Genomic DNA, 24,168 nt, shown 5'->3' with positions numbered 1-24,168 from the left:
GTTGGTTATAACCTATAAAGCCCCACATGGCTTGGGCCCAGGATACCTTGAGGACCGCCTCTCCCCATACATTCCGCCCCGCACACTCAGAACATCTGGGCAGCAACTACTCAGGGTCCCAGGGGCTAGATTAGCCTCCACAACAAGGAGGGCATATACCATCATCGCCCTGACCCTCTGGAACACGCTGCCCATAGAGCTCAGCTCGGCCACCTCCCTGGCCCAATTCAGGAAGGAATTAAAAACCTTCCTGTTCCGTTTGGCATTCCCTGATACAAGTTCCAGCTAGTCTCCCCGTCTTCGACAGCAATGGTAGCTGGTTGATGGGGTTTTAGTATTTTTAATAGTTTGTTTTTATTGTATTGTATATGATTGTTGTATTGTGATGTGCTGTTCACCGCCCTGATCATGGGAAGGGTGGTATACAAATAAAATTTTTATTATTTTATTATTATTAACCTAGATGATCTGGGTTTTTTTACAGGCACAGATCCTTGTCCTGCCACCTCAGCCTCAGAATTTGGACCTAAGAAGTAAACACCAGTACCCATCCAAGCATGATCATATGGTCTGCAAGTGCCTCTCACTGAGTATTTCCTACGCAGCAACCATTGGGGGGCTCACAACCATCATAGGTACTTCCACTAACCTCATCTTCCTGGAGTATTTCAACAAGTAAGTAATAATGTACATAGTGCTGTTTAGCTCACTCCAAGAGCCCCTGTCAAACACACTTATAATCTTGTTATAGCAGCCTAAAGAAACTGGAAGGGGCAATGTAAGTAAAATGAAGCCGAACTTAAGAAATGGCTATAGCTCAGTGTAGTGGTACCTTGCTTGGAAAGCAGAACATCCCAGGATGATTCCTCAACAACTCCAGATAGGACAGGATGAACTGCTGGATGAAACCCTGCAAGTTGACCATACTGGACTATATGGACCAGTGTCATCACTTGGAATAAGATAGCTTCCTATGTGCCTAAAGTTGAGTTGACTTTGGCAGGGGTGTCTGCTGCAAGTGTGAGGAATCTGGTCTTAGTGTTAAACCCAGTTCTTCAGCGGCTCTTGATGCCAAACGAGGGTGCAGTTATTAAGGGGAAGAGGGGGAAAATGAAGGCATTGTCCATCCAAGTAAAAATTTCAGTCCCCAAATTTCTAGCATTGTAGTAACTTAAAACTTCAATTGAACAATTAGAAATACAGTTAAGTCATCCAAAGAAAAGGCACAGGTAAAATTACCTCTCTGAATGTAAATACAACAAATATTAGAGTTCTAGGTATAAAGGATTTTTGGTGGCTTGCTTTCTGCAATGCTAGATGTAGCTACACCCCTGTCTTTGACACAGGTAATCTAACATACAGGTGGCTCCCATAAAGCCTAGAGCACCTGATGTAGCTAGGAGGATGAAGCTGCCACTGAGAAGGCTCTCTCCCATCTCTGACTACAACATCCAGAAGGAGTCCACCCTCCATCTTTCCCATATCCTCACCAAATGTGCCTGTGATGGTGGTGGGACCAATACAAAGCTCTCCCCCAAGGATCTTAAACTGTGGGTAGACCTGTAGGAAAAGATACAGTCTTTCAGAAAATCTGAACCCAGATGGCATAGGGTTTTAAAGTTCATAACCAGCTTTTTAAATTCTGCCTGGGAATGGACCAGTAAGCACTGAAGCAGTTTCAGTGGGGGAGTTACCAGCCTGTAACCAGTCTCGGTCAGCAGCCTGGCTGCAGCATTTTAAACCTGCTGACATTTCTGTATGGCTTCCAGAGACAGGCCCACACAGGTATGTTACAGTCATCCAAACAGGATGTAACCGAGGCATGTGTCAAGTCAGATCTGACATTTCCAGGAATGGATGCATCAGGTACATTAATTTTAGTTATAAAAATGCACTCCTGGCCACGGCTGAAAACTGAGCATCCACATAAGTCCAGAAGTACACCGAATTGTTCATCTGAGATTTTGGGTGGAGTGTAATGCTATCCAGCAATGAATATATCCCTTTTCCTCGATTTGGCCAGGAGCACCTTTCTGATAGCAGACAGTGGTTTAGTACCAAAGCACCTTCCTTGGAGTTAGATGGAAAGGAGACATAATTCTGTTGACTTTAGCCTAAATGATCCATATATTTCTGATATATTATAGTACAAACCCCTCACTACAACCCTTAAGAGAAGGCAATACTGCCTCCATGTTGTTGATGGTTTGCTGAAGCTGAGAAATCATGACCTTCTTAAAGCTACTCAGAGTGTTCCTTTACTAAATGGGGATTTAAATTGGCTGATTTCTGTTACATATCAGAACAGTACGTAGGCAGAACAGCTTTCTTTTCCATTTCTGTGCACATTCTTCCTTAATTCTTTATCACTACAGGCTCTGGAATGGGTTGGTGGCTGGGAAGGAGGGAGGATCCTTTTGTGTCCATGATAGCTCCATCTGTTCGGGTGATTTGTTCCCCCTGCAAAGTAATAATCTTTCAAGTGCAACATCATTATGCTTTTTAATGTAGCAAATTATGTTAACAATAGAGGGGAAATTAATGAAGCCAAAGGCGTGCCCAGGCTACTTCAAAAGAAAAATGATGATTTTATGAATGTTCGCATGCAAATGTACTTTTAAGGATTCATGAAGAAAGAGAGGAAATGAAAGGGAGAACAACATTTAAAGACAATGGTCAGAATCTTTATCCAAAAGCTCTCGCATTCTGCCAAATAGAACAGAGGTCTTATCTGCAACTTGTGTTCATATAAGCCAGGGGTCAAATTCTGTGGAGGGCTACCTTACACTTTATACTTTCTAGTTTCATCATTGAATAGGTGAGGTAATGAATTTACACCAGGTTTTAAGGAGCCATTCAGGGTTCTGAATCTATTTTAGGATATGGTTCAGCACCTTGAATAGCTTCTTTAAAATTTGGACTAAAATCCAGGACAGGTTCACCACCACACTGATATGGAAGCAACCATCCATCACAGTCTGGAGTAGATAAATCAGAACCTGTTGGACACAAATGGCTGTCAAGACACAGTGCAATTCTTCATCACTTCTGCACCCTCCATGTTGCTGTTGTTGTTGTTTGCCTTCAAATCATTTCCAACTTATGGCAATGAAGCACATGATCAAAATTTACATTTCTGTTTATGCTGTTCTTGTTAAAGAGCAGCCATGTAGAAGAGGTGACAGGGAGAATATTTTTTTAAAAAATCATTCTATTAAACATATTCACAATCACAAACACATTTTATCAATATATCTAGAATACAAACAATAATAACAAACAATCACAAAACAAACAAAACTAAAAACAAGAATAAACTTATGCTACTGACTCACTCACCCCCAAGACAGATAGATGGATACCACTATTACACTATGCAATATGTACCTCAGTAAGAAGCTGCTACTTGCAGTTCTGCATCCTTCCTCTGCATACTTCTATCTATATTTCTTTCATATAATCTTTGGAATATTTTTGGCACGCACAGTAAGTATGAATGTATCTTGAAGTGGGCTGTAAGAGCAAAAAGACTCATCAGTGATGCTTGAGAAAGCATCAAAGAAATGGTTATAATAGGCATATTTTTAAATTTCTTTACAGCCATTACCCCAATGCTGACGTGGTAAATTTTGGAACCTGGTTTTTATTCAGCTTACCCATCTCCCTTATCATGTTGGTGCTAACTTGGTTCTGGATGCACTGGCTTTTCCTGGGTTGCAAGTAAGTGAAATATGCGGGATATGTGCAAAAGTCCCCTATTTGGAATAGAAGACCACACCATATCTTCCCAAAGATTAGAATCGTTCCTTTAACACTAGGCATTCTTGAGAAATTTGTATTAAGAAATGATTTGCACCTCCTGGAGGAATGTGTAGATGATTTCATATTTTTCCAACTTTTACAGAACTGTTATTGTCCAAAAGAAAATGTACCCAAATGCATCAAAATACATATTTTAGGATAAATACATTTAGAAATGAGTATTTTGTGAGAAAGTACATGCAAATATTGTATATATGTTTAAACAATGTTTATATGCGTACTTTCATGCAGATTTTTAAACAATTGCACATAAAGGTAAAAGCGGAGCAGAATGGATTTATGAATAAACATGTGAAATTGATGGGGATTAAGAACCGACAGATATGTTCATTTCTATTTAACAGTCCAACATTCTGACACTTATCATTCAAATATAGTACTTTGATCCTGTTAACATACAAGCACCAAGGCTCAATTAGAGCCAGGGTTCCCCATGTCTTAACGTATCTAACATCATCTAAAAAGTAGTGATCTTTGAATCACTGTTTTACAGGAGAGTGCAGGATGAAATGAGTTTGTTTCCTCTTTCTCTGCCCTTTTTCTTTCAGAAACTTTTTCAGAACAGAAATATAACCTTGTACTAGTTGAACTTGAAGACATCAGTGTATTTTCTTGAGATAAAAGATTGGGAAAGAATTGGTTTTCTTAGCTGCACTAAGTTTCTGTATGCAGACAGTGTATGGGCAAATTTGCCTATTAAGTATTCCCTTCCTTATATTAAGTTAATGGTCTATTTTTTTTATTAAGGATACAATTCTTTGCTAAAAATTTTCACGAATGAAGAAATGAACAATTTTATCCATTTTCTTCCCAGTTCAAGAAAGTCTTTAGCAATCACACAGTTTTCACAGCCCATTCACAATTCAGGACTTAGGGGCAAAACAGATGGCCCCATAGGAGCAGCTTGCTGCCGGCTCTTTGAACACCAGATTGGGGCTGCAGCAACCACATGCTGTGGTCCTGATCCAGTGTTTTGCCAGCTTTAAAAGAAATGGCAAAATGCCGCTTCTCTTAGAGCCGGCAAAAAGGTGACCCTGCTGCCACCACAGCACTTTTCGGCACTCCATTCAGCATGCGTTGTATAAACACCGTGCCAAAGAAGTGCTGTGATGCCGCCCGCTGGGTGGTTGGGCAGGCAGTGTGATGCCATTGTGTGGGTGGCATTGGGGCATGCATCAGCCAAACTCCACACCCCCATGCTACCCCCACGCTGGCATTTCAAACCGATCTTTACAGCCGCTTAGTCTATGCAAAAAAATCACACATGGTGGTTTTAGAGAGAAAACAGTGTTTTCTGCTTAGAAAATATGCAGAAATATTATTTTATATGCAGAAATGCTGTATCCTGTGCAGAAAATGCTGTTTTATAGGCAGATCAACCATCGTACAAAGTTTGTGCAGAACAAGTCCTCAATTACAGCATTTTCTGCCTTGGAAACTGCCTTTTCCCCATAGGAAATATTTCTGCATTGAAATATTGGCCAGAATCCTGTATCCAGTTTATACTTAACTAAGTACTTAACCAAATAACTTCTCTGGGCCCATCCCTACAAACCTGATATAAACATCAATCAACCATGCTCTCATCATCAGAAGAAAGGATTTCCTTCCTCCCATGCAGCTGATGTCCAGTAAAGTAGATTGGGGGGTGAGTTATGATTGTGGCAATAATGTGAATATAAAACAGCTACAGTTAGGTAACTGTTAAATATTCTTGATCACTAATCATGGTTTTGACACTATTGCCATGATCATAACTCACACCGCCCCTAACCTACCAGCCATCTGCTGCATTGGTGAAGACAGTCCACGCTACTGGCTCATTAATGATGCTCTTCTGTTTTGTAAGTCACCTTTTGAACTATTTTAAAAGAAGAAATGGTTGTTGTGCTAGTACAGAAATAGCTAGATGATGGCAATGACCTCTCATTGACATTGACCCTGTCAATGTCTGGCTTAGAACATGCAATTGCTCCATTCCGTTGCCTGAGCTTTTCTATTTCCCAATAAAAATGGGCTCTAATAAATCAGAAATCATGTATAATCCCACAGCAAGTCCTGACATGATCCACAGTTATTTCACAAAGAGCATTCACATTCCAGGTTGTAGTTCCAAGAGTTTCCACTAACAAAGTTCTCTTTAAAAAAAAATAAATGCATAACAGAATTAAAGCTTTTATGAAACTTTAACAGATTCTGAGGCTCATTAATCTCTGACTCCTATTTACTGCAGTTCATTCAAGGATATATTACACTGGAACCTTGGTGCTGCAATAGTCCAAGAACTATACACACACACACACACACACACACACACACACACACACATACACCGCAGATATTTTGTCAAACACGGCTGATGGGGAAGGGCATGTAAAAACAGAAAATGGGAGGAAGAAAGCCTATGGAACAGAATTCAAGTAGAAGCCCCATATGCATTTTGGGAGAGTACTGGGGACCAGTAGGCTTCTCTCTCCCGTATGCCCCAGCATTTGTAATATTGATCTAAAGTAGCAGTGAACACCTTTGTCCATCAATGACATTGTATGTAGGCAATGAGCAACCACAGACATACCTAGAAGTTGATAGGAGTCTCTGGACACAGCCCCTTAGGCAAACCCATCACAGAGCTAGAGATGGGGCTATAATTCCTAAAGCAGGTAGGAAAAGTGAAGGAGGTGAATACAAGGAATGCACAAGGCAGAAAGTTGTGGGAGGGTAGGAAACTGTAGAGAATGAGTTAGCGGGAAAATAATCTGGCATACCACATTAAACATCTAGAGACTAGAAAGAACTGGGCCTTGAATGGAGATTGCAGGAATTCTTGATGAGACAGATTAGTCATCATGTCAAAAGCCTCCTATTCTCCCCAGATACTGTTCAGTTAGAGAGGAGCTGGATGTAGCTCCTGAGCCACATTTTTGTGGCCCTTGAAGTCTCACCAATTTTGAAAAGTCTACTCCAACCCATTTTTTTTTTAAATTTAAAAAAAGTCTTGAAAATGTATTTGTTCACTATTTTGGCTGGGATATAACAAAAAACAGAGGTAACTTGGGCTATATCTAATTGGGTGCAGTGTGCATGTGGAGGTGGGACTGGGAGGTGAAAATTGGCCACTGCTCCTCTGCACTTGGTCACTCCTACATTAGGAACTGATCACTGCTTGGTTCCACAAACCACACAACCTCAACTAGGTTTGTGCACAATACTATTTTCCAAGATGTTATTCCCTAGGCCCCAGCTGCCATTTTCAAGAGTAAAGGGATTTGTGATCAAGCCAAGCAGGAATACAATGTGAGAAACATAAATAAGCACCAGAGAAAAGAGATACTCCAGCAACAATTGCAGTTCACCAACCTTGTGGAGTACTCTGCAAAAGAGGCTACACAAATAAAGCATATAGAGTGGGGTCTGGAAATTGTGGCCTTACAACTCCCACCAGCTCTGACCAACATAGCCAATGGTAAAGGGTAATGGAATCTTGGAATCTTTTTATAGGGTTTTTTGGTGAGTTTTTCAGGCTATGTGGCCACGTGCTAGAAGAGTTTATAGTTTTTTGTGGGTTTTTTCTTCAGATGCTAGCCACAGCTGCTAGCGAAACATCAGGAACAAACTCTTCTAGTGTGAAGTCGAAGGCTTTCATGACCAGCATCCATAGTTGTTTTGGGGTTTTTTTGGTGGGTTTTTCAGGCTATGTGGCCATGTTTTGGAAGAGTATCTTCCTGACATTTCACCAGCATCTGTGGCTGGCATCTAGAGGCCAGCCACAGATGCTGGCGAAACATCAGGAACAAATTCTTCTAGAACATGGCCACATAGCCCGAAAAACCCACAAAAAAACCTATGGATGCTGGTCATGAAAGCCTTCAACCTCACATTGGTTATGGAATCACCATCTAAAAATATGTGGAGGGCCATTGTTGTATTCAACTGATCTTGAGCTATCAAGGACTTTATTCTCCAGGCCCCTAAACTCAAGGAGATACATAGATCTGTTTAACCATCTCTAAGCCTCTTTAGGAATGAAAAACCTGAACACGGGGAGGGGGAGTTCACATCCTACATTACTGTAGAATGCCATATTTTTGTGTGATTTTTCCACTTAGCAGAAAATAAAACGGACATGATATATCTGACTTAGATCATAAGACCATTAACCCCATGATTCTTCAGATTCTCCAGTAGAAGTCTTTTTTACCACCTATTCTGGAAGCTCAAACAAATACAGAGTTAAAACAATATCCATCTATTCCTTATTTGGCCAGAAGACACTCACAGGCCAAGAAAGCAATTTCTTCCTCCTGATATCCAAGATATTGCAAATGTCAAGGACTGAGCCAAGATAGGTAAGGAACTGAAAGTATGTAGCCAAGCAGCAAACAAAGAGGAAACAAGCTCCATGTGCTCTAAGATGGTCTACTGCAGTGTCTGTTCCCTTTATCTCTATGTATGTTGGAGAATGTTCACAACGCCAGTGATTTCTTTTGTATAACTTGTTTATGTATAACTTGTTTAGAACTATATGGATATTTTTGAATCACAGTTTGATGAGGGTTCTTAAACATTTTTTAAATACTGTATTTCATTTTAACATTCATTCATTTTAACATTTCATTCATGTATAACATTTTGAATATAAAGTATTTTAAAAATACTGTATCTTAAATGTCTTTATATTTGTTTTCAGCCCTTGAGTAAGGCCTAGGGTGGCCAAAATGCTTTGGGCTTTTAAAACACTAAATAAACAGTTGACCATCTTAGAGCTCATGGAGCTTGTCTCTTTGTTTGCTGAAGGGCTGAGCCAGGGACACATGGCATGCAAAGCCATCAGTCAAGGGTCAAAGATATATTATTGCGTTATTATTACATACCAGCAAATGCCAACATAGCCTCTGTAATGCTGAAGCAGTTTTTATAACTCAGCTTATTATTAATTTTATTTTTACCCTCATGCCTACAACTTCCTCCAGGGTTCTCAGAGTGACATGCATGGTTCTTGTTTAGTTCTTTTCTTGCTGTATTGTCACAGAAACCCTGTGATGAATGTCAAGCTGAAGGACTGTGACTGGCCCAAGGGCATCAACTGAGTTTAAAGAATGAGCAAGAATTTGACGCATTGCACCACTAAGTCATCACATATGATCACATCATGGAAAAGTTATTTTTGGGGTCTAAATCTCCCAGAATTTCCCCATTAGAATGGCCAGTGCCCATGCTGTCTGAAGATTCTGGAAATTGTTGACCAAAAAAAATACTTTCTCCAAGCTCTCAGCATAAAAGCAATACTACAGAAAAGGAAAATTGTAATGCAAGAATATTTGGAACTACTTCAATTAAATTAAGAAGTCCAGTCCTGTGATATTATGAAGATGATAATCTTGATCCCAGGTCATGCTCCTGATTTGCATAGAGAAGGAAATGAGATTTAAATCTGGTCAACCATGTAATGTACTTGTGATTGCCTTTCTTACAGAGAAGCATAAAATTTACTCACCGACACGGAAAGCAAAGTTGTTTGGCTTTGACTTTTAACCCTCAGTTACAGTGGGGTGGAACTTTAATGTAGTCATGTCTGTAAATTATTTAGGCTAGACAAGACAATCTTAGATTACATTTGGCTGAGCTACACAATGATTGCATGTCTAATAACTTTTAGGATAGTGACTTCCTTCCAAATAATTTATCATGGCCAAGTCCTCAACTACAATAAGAGTAGAGATAGGCAACTGCTGGAGTTCAGGGGCTGCACTGCCCCTTGAGGGGTTCTTGTGGGGTGCATTGGTCCTCCATTTTCAATTCTTGGATTCTACAGCATCTTAAATAGCAGAATTGGAAAAGACCTTTCTGTGAACAGATAAATAAGAAAATATTAGAGTAAATGCCCTCTCTGCTGTCCTCCAACTCCCCAAAACAAAATTTTCCCTTTCCCCCACTCAGATGCTATTTAAAGAAGCAATTTTGACACATTATGGATATCCTAAGCCATTTTAGGTCTAGGGTAAGCCTTTGTTTCAACAGAAAGTGACCAGAAGGTCAATTTCTGGGTGTCTTTCTGTTTGAAAAAAGGTCCCACTCAGACCTAAAATGTGCCAGGGGAACATAGCAAATCTTGAACACTGGGGGACAATTTTTCACACAAAAATATTCCAAATTACTTTTGAGAACAAATGGGCCAAGGCTGCGGGCGCTATATGCAATCCACCAGCTGCACTTATCCCTGAATTATAAAGAGGCTTATTAGTTTATCTAAAAATGTTGGGAGAGTGAGTTTTTAAAAATTTATTTATTTACTTAAAAATCATCCTTCCCCATCAACATTAAGTCTCCTAAGATATCTCACAACAACTAGAGAAACAATAAACAGTAAAATCAACTGCAACAATGAGATGCAATTGATCATAGGAAAATGTCTGTCAGTGTTAAATTACAAACTTTAGTGGGCATTAATCCAAGGTTTCTAGAAGCCAAAGCAATGAATTGATTATATGAAAATCAATCTGTATTAATATCATTTATTTAAAGTGTATGAAATAGAGCAGAGACTGGGGAAATTTATAGAGGCTAAGACTATCTATGGTTACTAATCATAATGGCTATGTGCTATCTCCAAGATAAGATCTAACATCCTTCTGAATACTAGGGTCCTTTTGCACTACACAATTTTGCACTCTGATTCCACTTTAACTGCCATCAGTTCAACCTATGAAACCCTGGAGTTTGTATTTTAGTGAGACACTAGAGCTCTCTGGATGAGAATTCTAAATACTTTGCCCTAAACTGCAAATCCCAGAATTTCCTAGGATGGAGCCATACAAGTTAATGTGGCATCACCGTGGTAGAACTGTGTGGTGTGAAAGGATCTTAGGTCCAAAACACACTGCAGAAATAGTCCAGCTTGAGACCACTATAATTGCCCTGGCAAAATGCTAGAGAATTCTGGGAACTGTATTTTTGTGAAACGTTTAGCCTTCTCTGTCAGAGAGCATCGGTGCTACAACAAACTATAATTCCCAGGATTCCCTAGCACTGAGCCAGAGCAGTTAATGTGGTCTCAAACTGGATTATTTCTGCAGTGTGTTTTGGTCCAAAGTTGCTAAGAAAGAGAAGTAGGAGGAAACTACTTCATTCATGACTAACTTGCAGGCTCTCCACAAAACATCTTTAGGACCACTTGGAGAAACAGGACGATGGACTAGATAGGCCCTTAGTCTGTTCTATCAGGACTCTTATCTTTTTGTTTGGGTGTAAAGAAAAACTTCCGTGCCTAAAAGGAGCCCATACTATTCAGCAAATAAATCCCATTCATTTCAACAGGGTACGTCCAACAGATTGTACCCTGTACTTTGAAGTAAAGTCACTGATTTCATTGGAGCATATGCAAAAGGATATATTTCTTTTTGTTTGATGTACATTGAAACATACAAACATTTGCCAATGTGTTTTCTTATTAATTACGTAGTTCAGCTGCCTCCAGTATGTGAACTACAAAGTACATACTGAAAATAGAGATTATCTGGTGCAAATAAAGCTTTAGTTCCATAATCTAATGCTTCCTGTTTCCACCTCTCTTATTATTCTCAGTTTTAAAGAGACTTGTTCAATAAGTAAGAAGAAGAAGACCAAACGCGAAGAGATGTCCGAGAAGAGAATCCAAGAAGAATACGAGAAACTGGGAAATATAAGGTAAAAGAAGCTTCCAGATTATCCTTCCTGTGTATGACTGTGGACAAAGGAACCAACAAGCAGCAAGGCCAAAAAGATCACAGAGGAGCTGAATGTTACAGTCTGAATAGAATTAAGCAGCAAAAGTTTTGGTTCTAGGGAGTATTAAATGCTTTCTTTTCTAAATGCCTCTTCCAGTTATCCTGAGATGGTGACAGCATTCTTTTTCATCTTGATGACTTTGCTCTGGTTTACAAGAGAGCCCGGATTTGTACCAGGCTGGTCATCTTTCTTTGAAAAGTAAGTTGTACAACAAAACATAAGATTCATACCATTAAAGGGAGACTTGTAGGGTTTCTAGTGAAATCAATTGTTTTATGCAGAAAGCCAGTGCTAGAAGCAGTGGTGGATGATGGCTTCTGTGTCAGTGGATGAAGCTGTTCTAGGTGGAAAGAATATTAGAAAATATTTGATGTTTGATAAACATATCAAAAAGGGGGGTTCATGAGTGTTGGGAAACCCCCAAAATGAAGAATCACAACAGTTTGAGGATGCCCTCAATAGATAATTGGCTACTGGGAATGTCAGAGATTGCTGAAATAGATAAAATATCAGAATCTTTGGTGGGAGAACCAGATACAAAATCTGAAGAATGATGGATAAGCCTCCACTCTTACTGTGATAAAAAGTGGAACTACATGAATTAGAATAATTACTTGAAAATGACTGGCTAAGAGACAATTGTACTCACAGTTTTATTTTCATGTGCGTTTGTATTGAGTTCAAGCTTTGTATTTTTTGAGGCAATCAAAATAATTAATATGACTAAGTTAAAAAGAAGTTGTGTAGAATAATGTAGCAAGAAAAGAAAGAAAATGATGACCATCCTTTATAGGTTTTTTTCCTATTGGAAGGTTAATATTGTCAACATAAATGCTAAATATATTTATTTGGAATAGTTGATTTATATAAATTGAACATATAACTGTAATATAGAAAGATGTATATATGTCAGTTAATACACTGTATTTTTCTTTTTAAACTAATAAAATTTAATTTAAAAAACCTATATGGTTTTTAGTGTAGAAAACAGTATTTTATCCATATGAATGCTGGGTATATTGAACAGAAACAAGATTACTTATTGTTTTCTATGGGGAAAATGGTTTGTATGTGCATTGGGGGGGGGGGGAATAAGTCCCAAGATGCAAATAGTCCTCCGGAGCCATGTTGCTTTTGGAAACTTTTTTTTTTGGGGGGGGGGGGATAGCAAAATTATATGTATACAAAAAATTACATTCCTAAATTTCTGTTTGTAGTCCAAACTTTATAGGAGGTATCCAAGGTGATGATCCCTATCCCCCAAATAGATTCAGCATGCCAGTTTGCACCTTTTGAGTTTGGGCTAAGACCCAGTTTGGGCTAAGACCCATGGCCCACTGACATGGAAGACACCAGCTGCCATAGGCTGGAGCAAGATGGCCCTCCAGCCTCTTTGAAGACCTCCACCCATCACCATTCATGGCATGACCACAGGATTTCCTCAATGATACATGCTTCAAGAATCAGATTTGCAAATTATGGCAGGAGGTTTCACTTGATGGTCCTTGAGGTCTCTTCTAACTCTATGATTTTATAAGCCTTCGTCCACCATCCAATGAGCTGTGATAAAGTGGAAGTCTCCAACTTAGTTTACTTCGTTGCTCTATGGATTATAACTAGATAATGGATGTGAAGTGCTTTGAACACACAAAAGCATTACGTATAAGTGTGTTGTGGATATAATTGTCATTGGATATAATTGTCATCATCATCATCATCATCAATCATCATAATTCCTGTAACATATGCCATAGCATTGGGAGGAACTAAGATGAAACACTAAAATATGAGGTTACCTTACTGAGAGGAAACAATATGAGTCAAGCATCCTTGTGTTGCTTATTTCTCCTGCCTACTGTAAAAGATGCCAATGTCTCTTTTCTAGGAAAGGATACCGGACTGATGCCACAGTCTCTGTTTTCCTTGGTTTTCTCCTCTTCATGATTCCATCAAGGAAACCATGCTTTGGAAAGAAAAACAAAGGTATAAAGGATTTATATATATAGTTGCAATTGACATAACCTTATTAACAACTATTGGTCTCCAGCCTCACAAGCCCACAGGCTTCCCCCACATTTTTTGGATTTTTTTAAACTTAGACTTTCATGCCACCTATTATAAAGTAGGTGGGGACAATGTCACCATGTTTTCACAACCAGCTGTTTTATGCTGCATCCGCTCTGCAGAAATAATTCAGTTTGACACCAACTAAGCTGCTATGGCTCAGTGCTATGGAGTTCTGGGAATTTTAGTTTTGTGAGACATTTAGCCTTTTCTATCAGAGAGTTCTGGTGCCACAACAAGCTACACTTCCCAGAATTTCATACCATTGAGCCATGGCAGTTAAAGTGGTGTCAGACTGGATTATTTCTGCACTGTGGATGAAGCCTTACAGGCCTTTTAAAAACCCATGAAGCAATCTAGAAGTTTATTGGGGGAAGGACACTTTGAGTAAGGACTTAAGGTTTTAAATTTTTTTAAAATTATATATTTTAAGGGTTGGAGCAGAGCTCTTTGAGGTCCAGTAATAGGGGCAGACTTGTTCTAGATGTATTTTACTTTGTTACAGGAGATGTTACAAATTCTACCGACATTAATCCAGGGGAGCCAATCATCACCTGGAAAGACTTTGAGAAAACAATGCCATGGGAGATTGTAGTCCTGGTGGGGGGAGGTTATGCTTTAGCAGCTGGATGCAAGGTAAGAGAATTATCCCCAAATCTGAGACAATCTTCTGTGATTAAATGGAGACCACACACTGAAATGTCTGTCTTCCAGGCAAAAATGTCTCTTTCTGTAAAATAGGAGAGATTTTTCTTCACAAGCGCCACATTCCCTCAGGGGTAAGCTGTCTGGAGCTATCGGCCAGAAGTGGGTGATGTTAAAAATGGCCAAAAACAAAAATGGAAAATGGAAAGGGAGGGAATGATGAAGGAACCTTTGGATTAACTGATTTCTTTTAGCATGAGTGTCTATGGACATCACTCCACTCCTCCATATGGATTGATATCACAAAAGTTTATGTGAGAATAAACCAGATATGTGCTGTTTGATTCCTTTGTGTTCCTCTCCTTTTTATCTTTAAAGGTAAACATGACAGTCCATTTGAAAGGGACCCCAGGCTGCCCCTCTCTCCAACCCCACTATACCACAATGCTAATTTAGCATGGGTGATATTGCCTCACCTTTTCTATATATTCTCAATTGAATTGCCTCCCTCTGTCTTTATATTCTCCTTATGCCCTAGTGACAATGAGCTGAAATTATGCTCTGCAGCTTATCCTTTCATGGCTTTCACTGTAAAGAGTATCCTGGTTACACTTAGTGTTGGGGTGAACTTTAGAACTAGAGGTATTCACTAGCATACTGTCGGTGACATATGCATATACAAGTTTCCCTTCTGCCTACATATGTCATTTTCAAAGCATTGAAGAGGTTGGTGTTTCCCACATAGTGTTCAAAGCCTTTGCAATCCAGTCCCTGAAGCCCCTCTGCATGGCTATTCCATGTCTCATGGAGAATGGGCAGGACTGGAGAAGTGTCTGGCTATGACTCTGTAGCCAGACATGAAATGATCACAGTAGAACTGGTAGATTTCAGCACTGTTATAATCATTTTGCATATAGCAGTGCAACCAGCTTGCAGAAACATTAATTCTGTGATCAAGTCAATTATGTGGTTGAGTTTACACCCGTGGAGGTACATAGAGGCTAGGTCGACCCTTGGGTCCATCTCAGCTTGACTCCCAGAGCAGGGCTAGATCAGCCATTGATCCCACAGGGCTGTGCTTCTTCTCTGTGTGAACATATAACTTTCTGGGAGCCTAATTGATAATGTGTTGACAAAATATTACTTTTCAGTGCTGGTCACCATCATTATAGTGCAGCCCAACTCAGAATTTCTGGCTGCATTCCATTGTATCTTACCAAATGGGAGGATTCATGCCTGGAAAAGATGTTCTAGGGACAAGAAAATCCCAACTTTTTTTCTCTCTTTCACCAATGTCTTTTTTCCTTCAGACATCAGGTCTTTCCACATGGATTGGGCGGCAAATGTTATCTCTGAGTAGCCTTCCTTCTTGGGCTGTCAGCCTGCTGGCCTGCCTCTTGGTTTCTGTAGTAACAGAGTTTGTTAGCAATCCAGCCACCATAACAATCTTCTTGCCTATTTTATGCAGTATGGTGAGTACAGTTTGGGGATTATATAATTCTAAGTATAACTAAGAGTGATTTCTTGAGTAGGTGTCCAAAATATATGGTTTGCACAGCGTAGGACAGGACTCAGTACTCCCAGCCCTGGTGCTAGGGCATCCATCAGTCTCTTGCACACTTGAAGACTTTCATGTGCAATGGCCAGAATCATATTAGTGTACTGTGCTAGTGGTTGTACTTTTCCAGAGTCACACAGTGGCAGTGAGGAAAGGCAGACTGAGACTCCTTTCACATTACATAATTATAGCACTTGGACACCACTTTAAATACCGTAGTTTCATCCTATGGAATCGTGGAATTGATAGTTTTGTGAGGTACTATATTTAGAATTCTGTGCCAGAGATTTCTAGTGTCTCGCCAAATTACGGATCTCAGAATTCTATAGGGTACAACCATGGGAATTAAAATAGTATCAAACAACTACAATTGTGTTGTGTGAAAGGAGCCAAAATCTGCCAGCTCTGAGCATTTTTCTTCAGTGTCTTACTTCCCTTATGGCTCTACACTTGCCTATTGCCACTGCCAATATTGTCCTAGTATTCCAACAGTATTCCATAAATATTGTATTGGACATTTTGCTAGTGCCACAGCTGTTGTAGCCCTCCTGAATAGACTTGAGATTCTTGGTTTGGGGAAAGGGCTCAGTTGTAAAGGGCATGCTTTATGTATAAAAAAGGTCCTAGGTTCAGCCAAGAGGCTTATGCATGTGGGCTGGAAAAAACTCTTCTCTGAAACCCAAGTGATCCACAACCAAAGGTAGAATAGAGCTTAGAAAATTACTTGGAAAAAAGGAACCCTTCAACATTAGTTGTTACTTTTTGAAAACACATATTATGTTGCTTGTTACTTTAAGACTAACGTGTTGGCATTGCATTACTAACATATTACTGTTTCATTGTTTGTTATTATTCTTTTACAAAAACATACTTTCCAAAAATAGGGAGAAAGGCAACATTTCTTCCAAGTGCCCACCTAAAAACAATACTGTGGAATTAATATTACTTGTTGACTTTTAAAGCCCTATATGGCTAAGGTCTAGGCTATGTGACAGACCATATCTCTCTGTGTGAGCCAGCCTGGGCTCTGAGATCACCAAGAGAGACCCTTGTCTCAGTCCCACCACCATCGCAAGCACAGTTGGTGAAGACATAAAAGAGAGATTTAGTGGTGGCTGTCCCTGGAACTCCCTTCTCAGGATAGCCAGAATGGCCTCCTCCTTGTTCTTCCTATGTCTGCACTAGGCCAGAAAGTAACATGCTGTGGGGAAAGAAACGGGGTATTTGTTGCTCGCTAACTGTCTCCAGCTGAAATCACTTGAATAGCCTTGGCTAACCCTCCTGAGTTGAAAATTCTGCCAGGGAATGCCAGCTTAGAGGATGGTAAAACAACTGCCATTCAGGATGTGATTCTGGATGAACAGAGACTTGTGTGTATTAGAGAAACCTGGCCAGATTTTTTTTTTTTGGGGGGGGGGGGTCAATCTCCCTCAGCTTTAATGCTGAGATTCTCTGCACAGAAGCAGGGGAGACTTGGGGGAGAGAGGTAGAATTGCAGTGGTAATTTGGGATTCCATTCCAAAATCTTCTGGGTTCATGTTTGTGTACCTGAAGGTGGTTGACCAGGACAGATGAGAGTTTGGTAGGTGTACCACCTATGCAGCTGCTCAACCATCTCCCTTCCTGAGCAATCTGGGTTGGTCTTGGGGTTGGTTTTGGAGTTGTTGTACTGATCAGTTTCAACATCCATGCTGAAACTGTCCTCTTGGGAGTGGCTCAGAACTTCTTGCTTGCCATGACAACCATAGATCTGCCCCAGGTGTGATCTTGGCCCAGTCATGCTTCTGGGTACACTCTGAGCAGTGTTTTCTGTACTGGATGGGGTGGTGCAGTGGAGGAACTGTCTATAGCCCCATTGCCATGGACAGATCACTATTTAGTGGGGTATAGTTATTTTGTGATGCAGAACCTACCTGTGATAGACAACTATCAGCCAGTTTCCTACATTCCATTTTTGAGCAAAGTACTGAATTATGTGGTGGCCTCCCAGCTTCAGCCATTTATAGATAACAGTGATTATCTAGATTCATTTCCGTCCAGTTTCAGGCCTACCTAAGGGTCAGAGATAACTTTACTCACCTTGTTGGATGATCTACATGAGAACTAGGCAGGAGGAATGTGTTTGTTGGTTCTGCTGGACCTCTCAGTGGCTTTCCATACCCTCAAGCATGGTATCCTTCTGGGTCACCTTGCTGAGATGAAGGAGATGTGTCCAGGTATGTTCCTGCAGCTGGATTCACAACACCAAAGCAGCCTTCTGGAGGTCCCAGAGGATGGTGTCAACATAAGGAACATAGCCAGATGCTCTTTTCCTGCTGCCCCTACTCTCTACCACCAATAAATGGCCACATCAGGGGGTCCTGCAAAAGTCAGGTGAATTTTGTGGGCATCATTGCACAACAGAGATACTGAATCTCTCCTTGTGTTATGACCAATAAAATACATATATCAGTGTTAGGCTGGCACATATCACTAACAGAAGGCCAGCCTGAGTGTCATAGGGAGACTATTCCATTCTTGTCTTTGATCCATAGTCTGAGATAACCCGCACAACATTCACCTTCCTAGATGATGATGATGATGATGTATTTATTTACATCTCGCCATTCCCTTTCGAGGATCTCAGAAGAGTAGTGCTGTGCAGGAGAATTTTCTCATACCAGGGAGAGGTGCTGGGTCCCCACTCAATCCCATTTGAGCCAATGGGGGAATCCCCATAGGTTGCATTTGGCTGACCCCCTTATTGCCGCAGTTCCCCTGGCTGCGACGCTGTTGGTTTTGATCTATAAAGCACTATACAGTCCAGGCCCAGACTATTTGAAGATCTATATCTTCCCATATGAGCCAACCCAAGCTCTAAAGAGAGGTGCTTCTCTATATCCTGCCACCTACACAGGCATGGCTGGTGGGAACACAGGAGAAGGCCTTCTTTGTGGGTGCTCCCACATTTCGGAACTCCCTCTCTATGGAAGTTAAGGTAGCTCTTTCTTTGATTTCCTTTCAGTGACAGATTAAGACCTTTCTTTTCCAGCAAGCTTCTGAAAACTGATTTGGACAAAACTGATTTTTATGGTGCTATACTGTTTTTAATCTGTTTTAAAGTAAGATTTTAATTGGTTTTCATTCAATTGTTTTTAATACTGTTTTAATCTTGAGTTTGCATGTTTTTAACTATATGTGTTTCATTGTATTCTGTCTTGTTGCAAGTCACCTTGAGTCCTGGGAGAAAGGCAAGATATAATAAAGGATGGAGGGACACTGGAGGTTTCCTCACCCATGCTTTGTAATTGAAGAAATCACAGTTCTGTTAGGGAATTTCCTTCTTCAGCTATTAACACAAATTTCTTTCTCTCTCCCCCTCTCTCTCTAGTCAGAAACCCTGCAAATCAACCCTCTGTACACCCTGATCCCTGTCACCATGTGCATCTCTTTTGCAGTGATGTTACCAGTGGGCAATCCCCCAAATGCCATTGTCTTCAATTATGGCCACTGTCGGATAAAAGATATGGTAAGTACTAAGAGCAATATGACAAGAATTATGATTGAATCAATTAGATGTGGCAATCTCCAACTTAATACAGTAATAATTTGACATTGTAGTTGTTTGGGAGTAAGATTTAAACTATGACCTTCTTCCGTTCCCAAATTTCACAAAGTTGTGACTTCTGATCTAACTTTAAGAAAATAAAACTGATAACCTTATAACTTTATTGAACCCATGTCTACCTATAGCCTGATATTCTTAACAACTGGCTGATGAACTGCCCCAACTGATGTTATATACTGAGGTCTGTTTTCTTTTCTTTTTTTTTTACTTATAGATTAAAGCTGGCTTTGGAGTCAATCTGATTGGTCTAGTAGTTGTGACACTGGCAATAAATACTTGGGGAATTAAACTCTTCCAGCTAAATAGGTTTCCAGATTGGGCAATAGTCGGCAACAACACTGGCCCACTGTAGGCAGAACTATCAAGCTCTGCTATATTATAGCAGATGGAGCGATACATTTGCACATATATTAAGAAAGGAAGACACTTGAGTATAGATTATTCCAGTAACTAGAACTAAATAAGAAATAACTCAAGGATCATCATCTCTCTATCATCCAGTGTTCTCTTGATCTTTCAAGACTGCAATAGAACAGATTTGCTTCAGTTTTTCCCCACTTTCTAGCCCTTTTACATTACTTCCACAGAAAAACCATTTTTCCTCTCTGTAGAATATTTAACTCATCTTCCTTTTACTTATATGTAATTCATAGTAATATTCTTACACTTAAAGTTTGTTTTCAAGACTACTCCTGTATATTTGTGAGAGAGGGTGCATTTGTGTATGTGTGTGTGTACATACATTGTTTAAAATGTAGAAAATTGCATATGTCTAATATAAATTGTATATTAGTTATCTACTAAGGAGAAGGAACCATTAGTTCATTCATTTGTTCTAAGGAAGAGGAATGGCTGTATCATGGTCATATGTGTGTGTCAAGATAAACACCCGTTCAGATAGGATCCTACTCCCTACATAAAATTGTACAAGTCATGAAATCATAAATGTTTCTATTTTAATTCTGAAATTACATTTTGTGTATTTTTGAAGTCATATCCTAGTATTTTGGGGGCTTCCATTTATAGACCCTAATACACACCCCACCCAACCCCCATTTTGGTTGAACATAAGATCCAGACTGAACAAGACTATTTTGTAACTTTTTGTTTGGTCCTAATAAAGATATTATCCTGGTCATTTTGCCTTGTTTTTTAAAGCCACAAAGACCAATGTGACTGTAAGCATGATATGGAAAAGTCCAGTTCAATGTCAGGATTTATTTTTCTACCTTTCCTTATCACAAAATCATTAATTCTTTCTCCCACCTTGCAAGTTCACACTTAATAGACAAAAACAAGTACAGTGGGCCTGTGGTATCTGCTGGCATTTGGTTCCAGGATCCCCTGCGGATATCAGAATCCATGGATGCTCAAGTCCCATTATATTTAGTAACATAATAAAATGGTGTCCCTTATATTAAATGTCCCATATATTAAATATATTAAATAGTAGTAAAATGGTGTCCCTTATATTAAACAGTGACAAACATTTTCCTGGACCACCTGGAAGTCCTCTGAGAGGTCTCTGAGGATAATGTCATTGCTCTTTATCAAGCTATAAGAAAGTTGCTGGATACTTTTCTGACACTCTCTCTACTCAATACAAGCCAGGCAACAGTCATGTTGTGTAGCATACAAGAGAGAAAAAGTGAGCAATGGAGGGAAGGGGGTTTGGACAGAAGATGTATCATCGTTATGCATGTGTGATATGTCTTCTGATATAGGATATTGGTCCTCATTTAAAAAGATGAGTGGAGGGGGGGTACTCTGATTCTGCAACTCTCCCAAGATATGGACAATTTCCATAAACATCCTCAAACACAAAATACAAATCAGATGGATTTTTTTTTCCATTCATAATTATGAGATTGCTGCCTGAGCTAAAACTCCCTGGATTATGGGCCTCCTTGCAGCCTAACATTGCAGGCTCGTTGAGATTATTTCTCCCTTTAGCACCATAGCATTCACTGGGAAGGGTCGTGAGGAAAGAGAACCACTTCTTTTTCCCGTTGAGAAATGTCCCTGAGCCCTGATGAATTCAGAAAGCAAGCTGTAAAGATAAAATATGCCTGGCTTGCACTATTAGGTTGTACACATTGTTGGCTGCGTTTGAAACACTGAAATAATTTATTTCGTCTGAGTACTGAACTGAGAGCTATTTTGTGGGCCTCATTTGAGACATTTGACTATCTGAAACAAAGGACAAGATGACTCCCCTTCTCAGAAGGCAATTGGACTGAGAAATGAAATTTAGCTTATCTCTGAGGATGGAATCCACCATCTATTTCCACCCTACATGATGCTCTAAGCCCCGTTCAGAATACCAGGATAGATGATGTGACATACACACCATGGCTGTGTTCTCTATCACAAAATAATAGCTGGGCTTGGCCTCACCATTGAGATGCAACATCTGGGACTTCTGGATAGGTTTCTAGGTGGAGATGTTATGAAGCTAGTCCACATAGGCTGGCATCCTGTTAATGGCAGACACATGTGTAAATCCAACATATGCCTGTGTGTGTCTTTTTGGGAGGGTCATTATGGAAATCGATATTCTCTTCCACCCAACATAATGATCAATGCCCCCTTTCCCAACTCACAATTGAGCTACTGCAGCCACCTACAGCCATTCCTCATGGAGCGCAGAAGCATGGATGGGAGAAGCATTTGTCAATGTCCATGACTGGCATTCTAAGAACAGGTGAAGGCACAAGGTGGGTCTAAGTGAAGAGTCTTCTATTACAGGAGTAATTTAAGTACTGAATCCATCACAAATACATTTTCTAAACCGCATGGTTTCTACTTGTTGCAGCTGAAGCCATCACAAAAAATGCTGCTCTCCACATGAGAGGCCCTGGAGAGAGAGATGCTGCATTTTCTCCCATAAAGATCCCATGGGGAAGGGTGCTCTCAAGGACCAAAACTGCCTAATGGAGATTTGAACATGGGTGGCAGCTCCCAGAATTTCAGTGGCCATGCTTTCCATCAGATTCTGGGAGTTGTAATCCAGAAAAGTAATGTCCCAGATTCCCTCATATGCATCTGGACACCTCACATATTAAATATTAAGCTTGACCAATAACAGACATATTATTTTAATAGCGTGTATAACCTGTAAATACTGGATTTGTACAGGAAAAAATAAATAGATGCTGTATTAACCACAGTAATTGAGCTATGATTTATTTGTATGGCATTTTTTTTCTCCCATGAAGGAAAAATAATAATTTGTTGCTTGTCAGAATGTTTCTGCTGTAGCAATCACATGCAAATAAAGTAAATTATTTAAACTTATTATATGCTTCTGGTTCGTAGAAATATAGTGGAAATGGGTAATTTGCATCAGCTTCCCCTCACTTCTCCCGTCTCAGTCTTCAACAAAATTTATGGATTAACAAATATACCATCTCTTATTGAGGTCCTAAGGGAATGGCACTAAGCAGTTACTAGGGATGTGTAGACCGCACCAGGTGACAACCTACAGTGGGGTGACACCACTGCTCCTGAAACATCTGTTTTTTGGCAGAAACAGTCGGTGGCATTTGCTTGTATCTCTTTAAAATGCTGAAGAGATGGTGTGAGTGGGGTGAGGGTCAGTGGGAAGAGAAAGGAGAGGCCCCATTGTAATAGAAATTTCAGGAAACTTAAAGTTCTAGGCCTGGCAGAGCAAAGAATTGACAAGAGGACCTAGTAAATTGAAAATCCATAAATTTATTTCCAATTTGTCGACAAAGGAAACAAGAACTCATTGGAATTCAAAGTTCCAAAAATCTGAGACCCAGAAAAATACAAAATGGCTCTTTTTATACTATTTTAGACAAAGAAGCTTCTTCAGTATACTTGATTGGCTAATGACAATTTAAACATACAGAATTATTACAATCAGGACAGGAATATATGAATACATTAATAACTGCATCATCACTCCTCACCCCTCCTTCAGGAATTTAGTAGCTTTTCTTCTAACCTTCTAACCTTCACAACTGCATCTCCTTATCTAAGTTGTGTGTATGTTATGTCTGTTAGCTAGTGCTTGCTGGTGCCAGCTGTTCTCTCACGTCAAGATGCCCTTCCTATTACTTTGCTCTAGTTCTTTTCTAGCTTTTAAACCTCATTTTAAAAGCTTTTTCTTCTTCTAACCAAAGTGACTACATCTTTCTATAGCTTTCTATTATAACAGGAAAATTCCACCACTACACATGTTTTTTTAAATGAATAAATAAAGAAATAAATAAAAATAAATTTAATTTTTTAAAATTTTCTTTAAAAATCAAATTTTACCAAATTTTCACTTTAATCACACGGAACTATGCATATGTACAGTAAATGTATTTATTCTGTGCATATGACATTGTAATTTAAAGAGCATTTTAATTTTGCCAGTTGTTTATGTCACAACTATCACCATTAGATTCAGCGATATACAGGAATTACAGTTTATGAGTAAATTAGTACCAAAAACATGACTAAGAATTCTGTATGGATGTAGTATGGGAGGAGGTCAAAGGGGTGTGTGTGAAACCATGAGTTACTGCACTGGGTGACACCAGTCCTAAGGGAAGCCACTGGCATTAAGCTGCAATCTTTTTTTTTTTCCAGATTGTTTTCATATCCTTTACCTCCCACAATCTGATTTTTTTTTAGGACAGAAAGAACCACAACTCTGAGGGGCCATGCTTCTCCTCTAAAATAATCTTTCAGCATT

The 24,168-nt window shown here is 39.6% G+C and overlaps 1 protein-coding gene across 2 annotated transcripts in view; it reads left to right on the top strand.

Moving 5' to 3' along the window:
* The window catches only part of SLC13A4 (solute carrier family 13 member 4), a 57,780-nt gene extending 37,184 nt beyond the window's left edge, over positions 1–20,596 (top strand). Inside the window, exons 8-16 of one of the 2 annotated variants that reach the window (XM_089527861.1) lie at positions 485–675; positions 3,601–3,720; positions 11,404–11,505; positions 11,683–11,784; positions 13,472–13,569; positions 14,156–14,286; positions 15,606–15,767; positions 19,224–19,361; positions 19,675–20,596. In XM_089527861.1, coding sequence (XP_089383987.1) covers positions 485–675; positions 3,601–3,720; positions 11,404–11,505; positions 11,683–11,784; positions 13,472–13,569; positions 14,156–14,286; positions 15,606–15,767; positions 19,224–19,361; positions 19,675–19,812 — 1,182 coding nt within the window. In that variant the 3' untranslated portion in view covers positions 19,813–20,596. The remainder of the gene's footprint in view (positions 1–484; positions 676–3,600; positions 3,721–11,403; positions 11,506–11,682; positions 11,785–13,471; positions 13,570–14,155; positions 14,287–15,605; positions 15,768–19,223; positions 19,362–19,674) is intronic. The other variant, XM_089527862.1, reaches the window with a different exon arrangement.
* Positions 20,597–24,168: the final 3,572 nt, after the last annotated feature.

This window comes from Sceloporus occidentalis, unplaced genomic scaffold (assembly GCF_023333645.1).
Source record: "Sceloporus occidentalis isolate IW3139 unplaced genomic scaffold, rSceOcc1.0.p SCAF_5, whole genome shotgun sequence".
NCBI classification, from domain to species: Eukaryota; Metazoa; Chordata; class Lepidosauria; order Squamata; family Phrynosomatidae; genus Sceloporus; species Sceloporus occidentalis.
This window is presented reverse-complemented; position numbering and strand designations above follow the sequence as displayed.